The sequence below is a fragment of the Euprymna scolopes genome, chromosome 37 (assembly GCF_053919585.1).
Source record: "Euprymna scolopes isolate OS-2025 chromosome 37, ASM5391958v1, whole genome shotgun sequence".
NCBI classification, from domain to species: domain Eukaryota; kingdom Metazoa; phylum Mollusca; class Cephalopoda; order Sepiida; family Sepiolidae; genus Euprymna; species Euprymna scolopes.
In genome coordinates this window covers 52,883,793-52,898,792 of record NC_136518.1, presented here as the reverse complement: position 1 = coordinate 52,898,792, position 15,000 = coordinate 52,883,793, and the positions used below count along the sequence as shown (strand labels likewise).

Here is a 15,000-nt window from a genome sequence, read left to right as displayed (position 1 = left end):
TTTAACTGAGCAGCTACGGAGTTGAACATTGATTTACTGATAGACCTCGATAAGGCGGGAAAAGTAGAATATCCGCTGCTGAAGCAGGTGAAGACGGAGAAGAGCATCCAATCTACTCTCGCCAAAGTAATTTGTCAAATGTCTAAAACAGAAAGAAAATGAATGGCTCTAATCATGACAGATCATGTTTTCTAAAATTTTCTTATTTTGTTTTAACTGAAGATGGAACATCCTACTGGATGTCGGACATTCACCCGCCATCTCATACATTCTAACCGAGAGATCTTTTAAAGATTCTAACAGTCCTTTTAAGTGCAATTATTGGCTGAGAAGGAAATATATTAAACCTTTGGTAAAAATTTTTCTAATAAGCTATATATATTAATTTTCTTATTTTGTTTTAACTGGAGATGGGGCATTCTTCCAGATATCTCATACATTCCAACTAAGAGATCTTTCAAAGATTCTAACTGTCCCTTAAGTACAGTTGTTTGTATCTCTCTTGCACCTGGTTCACCGGGTCTATAATGTGAAAGCTGATCAAATCTAAGACATTAGGCCGTAGAATTTGCTGAAAATACAACATTTGCTCAACATAAACTATGTTATGCTGTTGCAGTCATGTCGAACATCCATTCTTTTGGACAAAACAGAAGCATATATGTCATGAATCGCAGGAAGGTTGGCAAGCCAAGGAAAATTTGGAAGCAAGCGTTTAGACAAGACCGTACAGAATTTGGAAACGGCTGACTTGACAAACTGGAGAGTGATATTGCAAAATAGAAGAAATAAAAAACGTCTGATCGCCTGATATCGGAATAAGGACTTTAACTAACTAATTAACTAACTAACTAACTCACTAACTAACTGACTGACTAACTAACTAACTAACTAACTCACTAACTAACTGACTGACTAACTCACTAACTAACTGACTGACTAACTAACTAACTAACTAACTAACTAACTCACTAACTAACTGACTGACTAACTCACTAACTAACTAACTGACTAACTAACTAACTAATAACTGACTAACTAACTAACTGACTAACTGACTAACTAATTAACTGACTAACTGACTGACTGACTAACTAACTAACTAACTAACTAACTGACTAACTAACTAACTAACTGACTAACTCACTAACTAACTGACTAACTAACTGACTAACTAACTAACTAACTGACTAACTCACTAACTAACTGACTAACTGACTAACTAACTAACTGACTAACTGACTAACTAACTAACAACAATAAGTTTATTACCGCTTTAAAAATAGACACAAAAACAATATACTTGCCAAAAGTAAATTCAATCGTAATCTATTGAAAAGTTCAAAGGCAAAGTGGCCATAAACAATTTAACCATCAGAATACATGTACCTAATATTTAATATGATTAACTATTATTACAACATATGATAGTGATAAAAATAAACATAAAATTTAATCCGATTCCTATATATGTATAAACGGGCACATTCTAATACTCCTTTAAACATACTTTCACATACAGATACATATATATGTCTTTTATTTACTGAGAATAGTCTAGTATCAACTGAAATATTTGATTGATTTTTATTTTTCATTTATTATTATTTAAATAATAATAATAATATATATATATTGGAAGTTTTTTAACCTTTAAAACTATATATAAAATATATATATATATATATATATATATATATATATATATATATATATATAAACTATTTCTACCTAACAGTGTTGATCAAACACCACCTCCCTTGATCGCAAGAACAAAATGTGTTCCAGATATTGAATCTAGATACTTACTTATGATTAATTTGGCTAGCCTACATATACATGTATTCATGTTATATAAAAAAAAAATGTCTTCTTTACCTGTTAGACTCGTCCCTATCTTCAAATTCAAAATGGATATATTTTTTTAATTTACCAGTGTTGTATTTATAGGATTAGGATTAATCGATTTTTAGTGCTTATATATAAAAGAACATACTTATTTGCATTTCAGGAACGATAAATTACTTAAATCATCTTCATAACAGTGAAGGCACCTCCGAACACGATGTCCAACGTTTCCTGGTAAAAGCCAACAAAATCCTCAAAGAAATCCAAAAGAAAAATTTTGAAAATGACAAAGCCACTAGTGAAGCAGAATTGACAACGGCAAAAAAAGGTAAGTAAAAATTGGCGCAGCAAACGGTGTCCAGCCACATTTAGTTCCTGATGTTAAAGACTTCGTATTTTGGGCTGCATACTATTGTGGTTTGCCAAATTTTGTACTAATTTTTATTTATTAACTAGCCGGTCATAAAATACGCCTAAATATATATTTAATTCATGCAGATTTCGTATCTATTATTACAGAGGCAATTCTCTATTGAATATTATATTGTACCTAATATATGGCACTGATTTCAAAAATTAAAAAAATAATTGACTTAGTTACCATCAACTAGAATCGAAACCAAAACATTTAGCTTTCCAGTTGCGTTCCCTACTGTTTGAACTATCGACAGTTCAAACAGTCTCTATCAACTGCACCACGGGCCCCTAAAGGGCCCGTGGCGCAGTTGATAGAGACGTTGAATCTCTACGGTTCCAGATGAGTATTGTCTGAAGACCGTGGTTTCAATCCTACCCAAAGCCGGCCAGAGGTTTACTTGGCCAAAACTTGGTGAGACGACAACTACGGATGGTAGTGATTGCTGAGAATGCAGTTAGGAGATTCAAAGTTCCTATGTCGTCGCGGTTAACCACCTGACGAAGGCCAGAGGAATAGTTGGCCGAAACGTCATGAAACAACAACTAATAAGGATGAGAATAATAGTCCGCAATAAATAAATTAATATCGACAGATAGATAAAAAAAAAAAAAGATTTAAAATCAAACCACTTCAAGTTATTAATTTGCGCATGCACAAAAGTAATAGAAACATGTTGGCAAATTGAAATAAATAGTTTGCATTTCAACTTGCCAACATATTTCTACACACGTTATTCATCCAGCCAAACAAAGATGTTACTCGTTATAAACCATCCTTGGTGTATGGTTACTATTTCATGTTAATTTTAGTGTAATGTGACCAGTAGCATAAGAGTTTATCAGTTAAATATTTCCACACACACACACACGTACATGTATCTAATGTTTAATTTATATAGATCTATTTACTAAATTGTTAGAAAAATTTTTAACACGTGTTTCGAGCATGATGGCTCTCTTCAGATATTTTGAGAAAAAAAATTGTAGTTCTTTTTTTTCCCTTTTTTTTTTCAAAATTACAATATTTCTTTTCAAACTACAGAGCGTCTAAAAAGTCACTCTAAAATAAAGAATCTATTTATGTTCAAAACCAGTCAGTGAGTTTTTGGACACTCTGTACAATAGTTGACATAGGCGACCAACTATAGGTTCCCCTTGTTTGGATTTGAAACCGACGGTACCGATGTTTTTCTAATCTTCTGTAACGCACACACATATAACATATTTGTGTGTGTGATATGCAGTATCATTCCACCCTAAAAACATCCTTTAAAATTACCAATATGAAAGGTTTTCGAGGGTACTGAAAACGAGAATAACGTTTAAAATTCCAGGAAACGAGTAGTTTCCAAGATATGTAGAAATTATAGTTTCAAAAAGTGGGGGATCACTTTTCTATATTAACTGAACATAAAATGAGACCCCACTTTATGGCCACTGTTTGGGGGGTGTCTTTTATTTTTTTAGGAGTGATGTTTATTATGGTCTGATAGACCAACACAAAATCTACCTTAAAACACTTGTTTTCTATACGTTTTCGGGTGTGCTGAAAACGAATATCGCATTTAAATATTCCACAAATAAGTATTTTTCCAGGTATTAAGTAAAAATATACATATGCTTGTGCATACAACAATAACCACCACTTATAACATAAAGAATTACATTGCTTGATACCCGGAAGAATACTTATTTGCAGAAAATTTAAATGCGATATTCATTTTCAGCACACTCGAAACCTATAGAAAACAAGTTTTTTTTAAGGTAGCTTTTTTGTTGGTCTACCAGGCCACAATTACTAAATAAAAATCACCCTTAAAAAAATAACAGACGCCCCCTCCCCAAAAAGGTAGCTATAAAGTGAATGTCCATTTTACGTTAAATTAATATAGAAAAGTGATCCCTCACTTTATAAAACTATAATTTTTTCATATATTGGAAACTACTCGTTTCCTGGAATGTTAAACATTATTTTCGTTTTCAGCACCCTCGAAAACCTATAATAGTTGTAATTTTAAAAGATTCTCTGAGAGTGGAAAGATACTCAGCTTTTACCAATGTTTCAATCATAATCATTTGTTTTCCTAGTTTTGCAGATGAATTACAAAATATCTGATATTTATCCAAAACCTATGGTCTTGATGGAGGGGGAGACTAAAACTTGCTGCTATGGTTTCAAATGATCTTAAATAACAGCAAGGGGAGACTTGATTCCAAATATTTCTCATATTTTATATCTCCCCTCTTTGGTTTTCATACATAAAGTAAATTTCACAGTGTATAAGGATTATTTGATACTGGAAATATTCATAATTGCATCCTATTTCCAAAAGAGGGGAGATATAACATATGAGAAATATTTGGAATCAAGTCTCCCCTTGCTATTATTTCAGATCATTTAAAAGCATAGCAGCAAGTTTTAGTCTCCCCTTCCACCAAGGCCAAAATTTGGGGGGAAATGTGTGTGTGTGTGTGTGTGTGTGTGTGTGTGTGTGTGCGTGTGTGTGTGTGTGTGCGTGCGTGTGGATTGGATTGTTTCTTCTTATTAGCTTTGTTTTTATTTTTCTTCCAACAACGCGTGTTATCCTTGATAACACGGAATACAAAATGGAGACTGCTTGTTTGGAAAGACTATCAAACACGTGGTCACATAAAAACAAAAACGTACAAAAAAAAAAAAAAAAAAAAGAAGGAATATTCTTAATTTTTTTGCTATTCTGATTTTAGTTCTGGAATCAACTAAGAAAATCTTTCAACCCGCCGTGGATCAAGAAAACCGAATCAAAGAGGTTAAGGAAAAAATTGATGATATAACTAAACGTCTAGAAGACTTAAAACAAAAGTCGAAGGATGCCAACAAACTCTCCAATGAAACCTGGGATATTTTAAATTCTTTGAACTTTGATTTTGTTATGGTAAGTAAATATGTTTTGAAATATTTTAAGATATGTTTTTCTATGTGTGTGTGTGTGTGTGTGTGTGTGTGTGTGTGTGTGTGTGTGTGTGTGTGGCAATCGTATAGTATAGTTTACAGATCAAGAATTTGTTGCTTGTATTGCATAACTAATGTTGCATATTTGGAATCCTACATCAATACGTAGCGATTAAGTTAGCTAGTGTGAATTTTGATAAGATCTCCATTAGTGCATGTCATGATAACCTACTTGAATTGTACTCAGAGACAGGTGACATGAGTTGAAGAAGAAGGCAAGAGGTGTTTGTAAGACGACAAACTCCCTAGACAGAAGTTGAACGATATGAGGACATGACATCACGTTTTCGGGCAAGAGAAACAAAGGTTTAAAAATCGGTTCTCTCCTGAAGTCTATGTGGACAAGACACGACCCAATAAGGTAGAGATAATCTCAGTGAATGTTACCGAGGCCTCTGTCTGTCTGCATCTCTCGTTTCTCAAGTTAGAAAACTTACTTAAGAAGTGAATAATTTTAATTATATAGTTTCTCTCTCTCTCTCTCTCTCTCTCTCTCTCTCTCTCTCTCTCTCTCTCTCTCTCTCTCCTTAAATAAAACCTTGAAGAACTCAGCGAACGTGTTTCTTGTGTCCTGTACAAAAAGTCTTATCCTTCCAAGTTAAAAAGACGAGAAAATCGACAATCACTAGACAACATGGCCACACATATGCAACGTGGCTATGAGAAATGGTGACGATGAAGATAATAAAAAGACTGCGAGAAAAATATGTTTTTAATTGTACATTACCCGTCCTAGAGAAGGTAAAATTATTTCATATGTGTTGTACAATACCCGTCCTAGGAAAAGTAAAATTAATTCATATATGTATTGTACATTATCCGTCTTAGGGAAGGTAAAATGATTTTATATATGTGTTGTACAATAGCCGTCCTATGTACGATGTATTGTACTACACTAGTCCTAAGGTAGGTAAAATATGTTTTGCTTGGGTTAGCAAATAATAGATTGTTATCAAAAATTCCTCAATACCATAAGAATAACGGATATTTTCAAGCGCAACTCTATTTTACTCTTTGTTTTATACGATCCCAAGCAATGCCGAGTAGCCCTGCTAGTTTTTCATAAAGGCCGGATTTAGTGTAGGATATTTAATGAAATTATGATTAATATGAAGACTTTTGATTTCATTTGGTTTGTTGATCGTTCATGGGTTAAAAACATAATAATGATAGTTTTCAAGTCTAATGTGAACAAATACTTGTTCAACCGTTTCTTATATAAAAACTGCCTCCAAACTAATCATTTTTTTCTTTTCCCTCATTATTTCCAATTTCTCTTGTTATGGTAATCATTATATATGTTTAACATCAAGATTAGGCTTTACCAGAGTTATGTATAGCAGAACACATAAATTTTTAAGGCTTATAAAATTCTTTGCAGTTAATGAAAAAAAAATAACAAATTTATGTGCAGGGTTTGAACTTACAGACTACATCATGCAAAAAAAAAAAAAAAAAAAAAAAAAAAACACGCTATCAACTTATCCACAGTAGAATTTTTACAACCCATTGTTCTATCATTGTTGCTAAGCGACGACATGGAAAAAATGGCTTTACCGATGATAGATAAATTAAAATAACGGTTTCGATTATCGATTACTATCGAGAGTATTCTGAGGCAAAACTTAACTAAGATCACTCGCAGACTTATACACTAATGTTCTGTAAATTTTAAAGAAAATCTATTCAGCCGTTTTGGAGTCTATAAGGAACGAACTCACACACACACACAGACAAAGTTGCATTTATATAATTGTAGAGACAGAGATATCATTAGTAAATCTTCTTTTTTTTCCCCCTAATAGCATGAAGATCAAGACATTCAGGCCGGATTAAGTGTAGGATATTTAATGAAATTATGACTAATATGAAGACTTTTGATTTCATTTGGTTTGTTGATCGCTCATGGGTTAAAACGTAATAATGATAGTTTTCAAGTCTAATGTGAACAAATACTTGTTCAACCGCTTCTTATGTAAAAGCTCTCTCCAAACTAATCATTTTTTTTCATTCCACCCATTATTTCCAATTTCTCTTGTTATAGTAATCATTATACAGAGTGTCCCAAAAGAAGCTGATGGTTAAAAAAAATTCATAACTTTCTTAATTTTTTATATTTTTCTTTTATTTTTTAATATCATCTAGAGTAACCCTTCCAAGGTCATCATGAGTCGTTAGACTAACGAGGAGTGGATATTTATTGTAGAGTCGTATTTTCGGTTGAATGATTCAATATCAGAAACTCAAAGAGAATTTCAAAGAAACTTCAACACAAGAAATTCCCCATACTCCCAATGCAATAAAAGCTATGATAGCTCGATTTCATGAGTAAGGGTCTATATGTGACTTCCATAAATCTGGTAGATCTCATACGGCAAGAAGTGATGAGAATCGTCAAAGATTAGCAGAGTGTGGCCGAGGATCCATCCACATCAGTAAGAAGGAGATCAAGTCAAATTGGGGTCTCTCGATCAATGTGGTTCCAGCAGGATGGTGCAACAGCGCATACGGCACGAGAAATATTAAATCTGCTCCAGAACATATTCAGCAACTGAATAATTTCTTGTGGCTGTGAGATAAATTGGCCACCCCGCACGCCAGATCTCACGTGTAGATTTCTTCCATTGGGGTTACCTCAAAGAGCAGGTGTATGCAAACAAACCAGTGTGAAAATGAAAATGATGGACATTTGAGTAACATTATTTTTGATAATCAAAATTAGACCTTGTGAAAAACATACTCTAGATTAAGTTGTGTAAATAAATTTAGAATAAGTAGACTATGATATCTTACTATATCTCAAAAAATCACGGAGAGGCTCATCTATCTACATATGAAAATTGGTAAGCATAACTTAAATATTGAGGAAGTTAAATTTAAAATCCGTCAGCTTCTTTTGGGACATCATGTACATGTATAAAGATGTTGGGTGAAAACATGTATAGCAGACGACAATTAGCTGATAGAAAGTCGATTCTGGCTAGAATTAAAACATAAGATATGCCAAAAAGTACAGCATTAATGCTCATTTGTGCTCCTAAGCCAAAAACAAATGGTACTTATCAGCAAATCTACCGATTTAGAAGATAAGCAAATATTATATAACTATATCATTGGCAAACCTTTTCTTTTTTTAAATTTTTTTTCTAATAGCATGAAGGTCAAGACATTCAGGCAAACATCTCAGCTCTGGAATCAATCTTGAAAATGGCGCGGAAACATCTGAATGATACAAGACGTGAAGATAAAGCAGTAAAAGATTATACGCAGGTAAGTCCAGATCTTTTTATAATACTAGCCTGGGTGCCCGGCGTTGCCCGGGTGTTTGAAGCAAAAAAAAAAATTGTAATAGGCAGGCAGGCTCGAACCCATGACACGAAGGCAGAAAAGAAAGTGGAGGTGTGTGTAAGGGTGTTGGTTGAGTAAGTAAAAAAAAATAAAATAAAGTATGAGCAGTAAGCAGGCTCGAACTCGTAAAGCGCCAGAAGAAAAAGAGGTGAAAAAAACAAACTGTCTTACTCGTGTTCCTACTGTGGTTTTGACGTCACGGGTGGTCGAAATAACGCCTTTTAATCGACTTGGTGAACGGAAAGGTTGAATGACTTGCAAAAAACCTTAGTGAGAAAATCAACCCTCCCTGCTGAAAACTACCCAGTTGAGGGTGAAGGAATTAATGTTTTTGGTCATTTTTTTTATATTTGTCGTCTGAAGTGTCAAACTTTAAAATGATATCAATCTCGTGAAATTCCGTTGCCTCTGTTGAAAGTTTTAGACATGCATTTAAACAGACAGGTGAGATTTATATTATAGATAACAAGATGTCTGGGTGTTCCAAGTTCGAATCCAGTTTGTTCCACAAAATCATTTTCAATTGGGATGTTGTCAACCTTCACGTTGTTCATCCCGTAAGTACCCGCTGTCTTTCTAGAAAGAATTCTGACTAGAAAAATATCGGAGAAAATAATGCCAACAATAGAATGTTCGAATTCATACGATATGATGATGATGATGATGATGATGATGATGATGATGATGATGATGATGATGATGATATGATGGTGATGATGATGATGGTGATCTTACGGAAAAAGCTGTTCAATCGAAAACATGTGAAACTGTATTCAAAATGCTAACAATTGCAAGTTTATTTAAAAAGAAAAACGATTTTTTTTTTCATTTACAAATCTTCAAACCGATGTGAAAGCTATCTGTAATAGTTAAAGGTCATCACTCATCATTTAAATTTTTCACTGACGTCACACCTGTAGTAGAAACGAATCTTCATCTGTTTTCTTATCATAGTGTCTCGTTATGACATGTAAATAGACAGCTAATAAAAGGATGAAGTGAAGACCACATTCCTGACATCAGTCTTGTTGTGATGTTGTGCTAGCATTGTCATCCGACATTGCCCCGAGGGCATGAGCAATAAAATAGAAAATCTGTATTATTTGTATTATTCAGACTACAGTTCTCATCCTGAGTTTTAGGAAGGTTAGTGCCAGTCATGTGCAGTTCTAGGAGGTCCATCCTCTCAGGCTTTTTCTTCTCTCTTTAAGAAGTGGTTAGATTATTGCTAATTTCTGAGGCACCCCTCCTGAGAATGCTGACGGGGCTGACCGAGCATTTTTGAAGGCCAGGGTTGTAGCGGAATAGTCATTGGTTATTGGCAGCGTGTTCGATTACTCTCGGGCAACGAGAAGCGGTTTACGAGAGAGTCGGTGACAGGCACGCAAAGCGGATAGACATTCACAACTAGTCCTGCCACGAGCAACGATATTGCTCCAGAGTCTTTTTATGTATTTTTTTTTAATACATTTTTATTTAATTGTTTCTGTGTCTCATCATATATTCAACTACTAACATGACACCCCATATAAATTCAAAGAAATTAATATAGCATACCGATAATAATAATAAAAAAATTATATTAATCCTTTTTGAAAACTGGCCCTGTCGGTGGGGCATTAGAATACGCCGACTGCCCCCCCCTGCAGAGGTTAAAAGTCCCTCAATGGGGGTCCTGGATATGACCTTAAACTATATCCAGTGGTGAGGCCCCAGCTTGTAGGCTTTGGGGAGTGTGGAGCAACCCTTTAATTACCATTGCTCCCAGGTCCACTCTGACCCAGAGTGGTAGTACCTGTTAGGGTCCCAACTATGGGTTAAATAGAAACCGATGTGAAAACAACAAATATATTCTATTAAAAAATTTTTTTCAAAATCTTTGGATTCGGCATTAAATAACCCGAAAAGGCTTGATATGCCGTAAAACAAAAACAACCAACCGACCAACTTTTTTAAAAAACTAAGTTACCTTTTTCTTTGATAATCCGAAAAAAAAAAACGTAGACGAAGTGTATTCAACATTAGTTCAAAGCAAATTAGTTTTGCTCAAACGCATAATATATCGGCCATAGCAACATTGCTAAAAAGACGACATGGCCGATATTTTGGCCTTTTAATAATGCGTTGCCAAATAATTTTGCTAATTGCCTATTATGTTTTTGGCTAATTATGCCTTAATTGGGCCAGCTTTTCGGCTAATTATTTCTTCATTGGGCCAGGGAACAAGCCAAAGGGTTAAACGATACATAAACATATTCATCGTAGTTACTTACTCTCTAATGTAAATACTAAGTAGCGTATTTTTTCACACATAATTATACACGTCTTTTCTTCATTGTCATATCTAAGTACTGCGCCCTCCCCCTCCCCCCAAAAAGCAGGTATAAACTAGTTTGACGTTAAACACGTTTGTTTAAAGCATTTATTTAACCATTTTTTTTTTTCTTTTTAAATATTTATCACAGGACCTCAATGAGAAACTGTCCCAGCTGGATGCCGCTTTGAAAAAGCTGCGTAATGATTTTACAGCTGATTTGGATCGTAAATTGGACTCCGTGAAACCAATAGCAATGAAAGCCATCGAATACCCAGAGAGTTTATTGAAAACCTTAAAAGAACTCGAAAAGTAAGTGATGAAATTTCGTATCCATTGATCTTCATCTTTTAGTGTTTGTTATGGCTGAAACTGCATCCGCTGGTGGAATACCAATACCTCTTGCACAATCTTCAACCACGGCTTTCATAAGCTGGCATTGGTTGAATCTAATGGCATAGTGAAATCCAAGATGACTGTAAACAATTCTGGGATAAGCCGAGAGCCCTCAAATATACAACACCTGGAATTCTCAAATGGTCACCCATTTAGTACTGACTAGGCTCAACTTTGCTTAACTTTGATGATCTAATGCGGATTGCCATGTCAATGAATATCATTCTTCAGAGTCCCTGTCTTCCTTGAATCTCTTATGTCACTCAAAAAACTGATGCTTGATTGATGCAAAATGGTCCAAAAGTAATCTCCTCCGTCTGCAATGCACTTGTACCGTTCCAACAACTTCTGGAAGTGCCCCATGTAAGTTTTCTTGTGTGAGCGTGTCAATGACTCTCGTGATAGCCTCTTTCACCTCCTCAATAGTCTCATAACGGCAGCCTCGAAGATTTTCCTTGAGCTTGGGGAATAACCAAAAGTCACAGGAATCAAGGTCTGAACCTTGGGATCTGAATTGATCAGCTCGACCATCTCCCTGCTGTCATGACAATGTCTTTCATTCTAGTAGAGCATATTCCAATTCCTGCTGTAGCTGTTCATTTTACACTGAAATCATAAGAATTGGTTAGTCATCCCATAAGATGTGTAGCAACAAGATACTGAACTTTCAAGAGTCTGCGACAACTTTAAATGCCTGTACAAAAACTTACTTAAGGCACCTCGTATAAAAGAATGATTGTTACAGGAGCCGTTAAATTTTAAACTAGAGGCTTGCATCCCTATATTAATATTAATATAATTATTGAATAATAAAACTAAAATTATTAGTTAATGTCTAATACATCTAATATATAGTTTGAAAATATTAAAACTCCAAAAATGTTATGAAATACTTTATTAAATTACTAGCGAGGTGGAGTGAGGTCGCTCGGCTTTGCTCGGACGTAAAATACGCTTAAATATGATATTTTAATTTGTCCAGATTTCGTATATATTATTATAGAGTCGTGATTTCAAAAGTTAAAAAAAAAAAATGTATTTGGGCGCCATCAGCTAGAATCAAAACTGAAACTGTAGCATTCAAAGCTGGTGACGTTACCACTGTATCAACGTGGCACACATATAAAGTCATTAAAAGTTAAAAATAAACTAAGATGAATGTACAAAATGTATAACGATTTTTTTTTCAATCTTGACCCATTTTTGACCCCTTATAAAATATTTTAACCGGCTAAAGACCCATAAAAGAATGGTCTGTAAAAAATCCAATCATTTGAGGCCCATAACGCTGCTCTGCGACTTTTAGTTTCGAACGAGATAGAGTTTGAAAATATGGATACAGACCAACAGACAGGCAGACTGACCGATAGACAGACCGACACACAGACATGTAGCCGTTTATATATTAGATTTTTTTTTTCTGAGACTTTCGGTGTAATACTTGTTTTTCAAAGGAGAACGGTTTTTTTTATAGACTTTTCATTTTGTGATTGTATTTTTTTTCTACTTCTTATTTAGTGTCTATAACAAGAACACGTCGCAGAGATTTGTCGATGCTGCCAATGCGTACAAGAATATTGTCGATGCCATCAATGATGCTATGGCAGCAGCAAAGAAAGCCTCCGCCGATTCTGCAAATGCACAGACAATGGTAAGCAAGAAACAAATTCCATAATTTCAAGTAGAACAGGGGCCATTCGTGACTGATCAAGTCAGTATTTGTTGTATAGATAACTAGCAGGGGGTGCCTGGCGTTGCTCGGGTGTAAAATATGCTTAAATATAATTTAATGTATGCCGATTCCATGCTTATTATTATAGAGTCAATTCTCTATCGATTATTTCATATTATATCGTAGCCAATATATAGTCGTGATTTCAAAAGTGAAAAACAAAAAAATATTACTTGGGTGCCATCAGCTAGAATCGAAACCGAAACCAAAATGTATACCGTTCCAGTCTGAGACATCATCAAATCAGCCTTTGACAGTTGGATAAGGAATAGGTAAAAATAAACTGAGATTAACGCACAGATGTTTATATATTTGCACATGTGTAGAAGAACAGTTTAAGTCTACTTGCGCTTACCAAGTTCTCATTTCTTTCAATTTTGACCCCTTAGCAACTGTTTTAACCAAATAAAGACCCATAAAATAACGGCTCACCAAAAATGCAATCATTTGAGCCGCCTCGCGTCGCTCGCCGACCCCCCGTCTCGGAGAAGATACAATTTGAATTAATGGAGACAGACAGGCAGATAAACATAGTGAGTTTTATAAATTAGATTAAATATTTATGAAAACCATTTTAGAATTCCAAGATATATAAGAGAGAGAGAGAGAGAGAGAAAGAGAGAGAGAGAGAGAGAGAGAGAGAGAGTGTGGATATGTTGAACTTAGTATCCCTAGAAATTTAAACTGCAATATTTTATTTTATTATATTTATTATAAAATATTGAAAGCTTCTTTAGATTATATATATATAATACTAGCAGGGAGACCCGACATTTCCCGGGATTGAATGAGGATCACCGAATGTTTCACACTCCCATATTTTTATTGTCATCGAAATCAGTGAAATCGCTCATTTTTCAATCAAATCGATTGATTGCCTGCTCTAGTTGGGGACTCATCACAGTGTACCGGAAGGAAACTTCACATGCTGCCTCGCAGTGACTTTAGTCCACAAGACATTGTAGTCTACATCTTTATTTTATAAAATTATTGATTCTATAAAATTATTTTTATAAAAAATGGCTTGAATTAAAGTTTAAAATGCAAAAGTCAAGTATCATACTTCAGTTGTTCTCTAAATAGAAACTTTCATTTTTGAACGCGCCCCGTCATATAAAAAGACCTACTGTTGATTTTATATGCCTGGCCTTACTGCTTGTGCAGTGATAGTGGCTTGAATCTAACTTTAAAATGAAAAAGTCAAGGTGTGATAATAAAGCTTCTCAAATGCACTTGTGATGTTAGGCTGTCTAAGCTGTTAACTTTGATCAAAATCGCCAGCTCCTTCTTTCATCGGATCATTTCGATTATCGATTATCGATATTTATTGAAGACATTCAAAACCTATACAAGAACACTGCTAGGCACAGAAATTACCATCGTGTGAAATTTCATAAAAATCGGCCCAGCCATTTTCGAGTCCATAGGGAATTCACATACGCGCGCACACACGCAGACACACACACTCACACACACCATTCCTTTTATATCATAATGTTAGTGAATAGGTCGAGCATAAGAAAGAAATATGGTAAATCATATTGTAGACACGTTTTACCGGAAGTGAGGGTCAGCTGATCGGATCTGTGTGTGAGTCACGTGATCAGGTTAACTGGAGTCAGTGAATTTGGGTTTGGACGTAAAGAAAAGCGGACGGCTTAACACGTCGCCCCTCCCTTCACTGGGGGCGGGACGCTGACGTGTGTGAAAATAAGACATTGAATTAACCATGCAAACAAAAACATTCACTTTCCATTCTTCTGCGATTGAGACCTGGAAGGTGAATAAAAACTATATAAAACCAATCTTTGTCTTGGAGTGAATGAATATTCGTCCAAAACAGGTCTCCAGTCTCCCCTCCAAGAACGAGATGAATTACAGGTGGACAAGATCAACGACACATGAAGTTAAGGTATGTCCAAAATACATGTACCACATACACGCACACACACA

General features: G+C 34.9%; 1 protein-coding gene across 4 annotated transcripts in view; it reads left to right on the top strand.

Annotated features, from left to right (window-relative positions):
* LOC145261195 (laminin subunit alpha-like) overlaps nucleotides 1-15,000 on the top strand; it is a 469,749-nt gene that overhangs the window by 322,189 nt on the left and 132,560 nt on the right. For all 4 annotated transcript variants that reach the window (XM_080119517.1, XM_080119518.1, XM_080119516.1 and 1 more), the window contains 5 exons: nucleotides 2,012-2,176; nucleotides 4,993-5,180; nucleotides 8,411-8,527; nucleotides 11,071-11,231; nucleotides 12,834-12,966. In XM_080119517.1, the coding sequence (XP_079975643.1) occupies nucleotides 2,012-2,176; nucleotides 4,993-5,180; nucleotides 8,411-8,527; nucleotides 11,071-11,231; nucleotides 12,834-12,966 (764 nt within the window). The remainder of the gene's footprint in view (nucleotides 1-2,011; nucleotides 2,177-4,992; nucleotides 5,181-8,410; nucleotides 8,528-11,070; nucleotides 11,232-12,833; nucleotides 12,967-15,000) is intronic.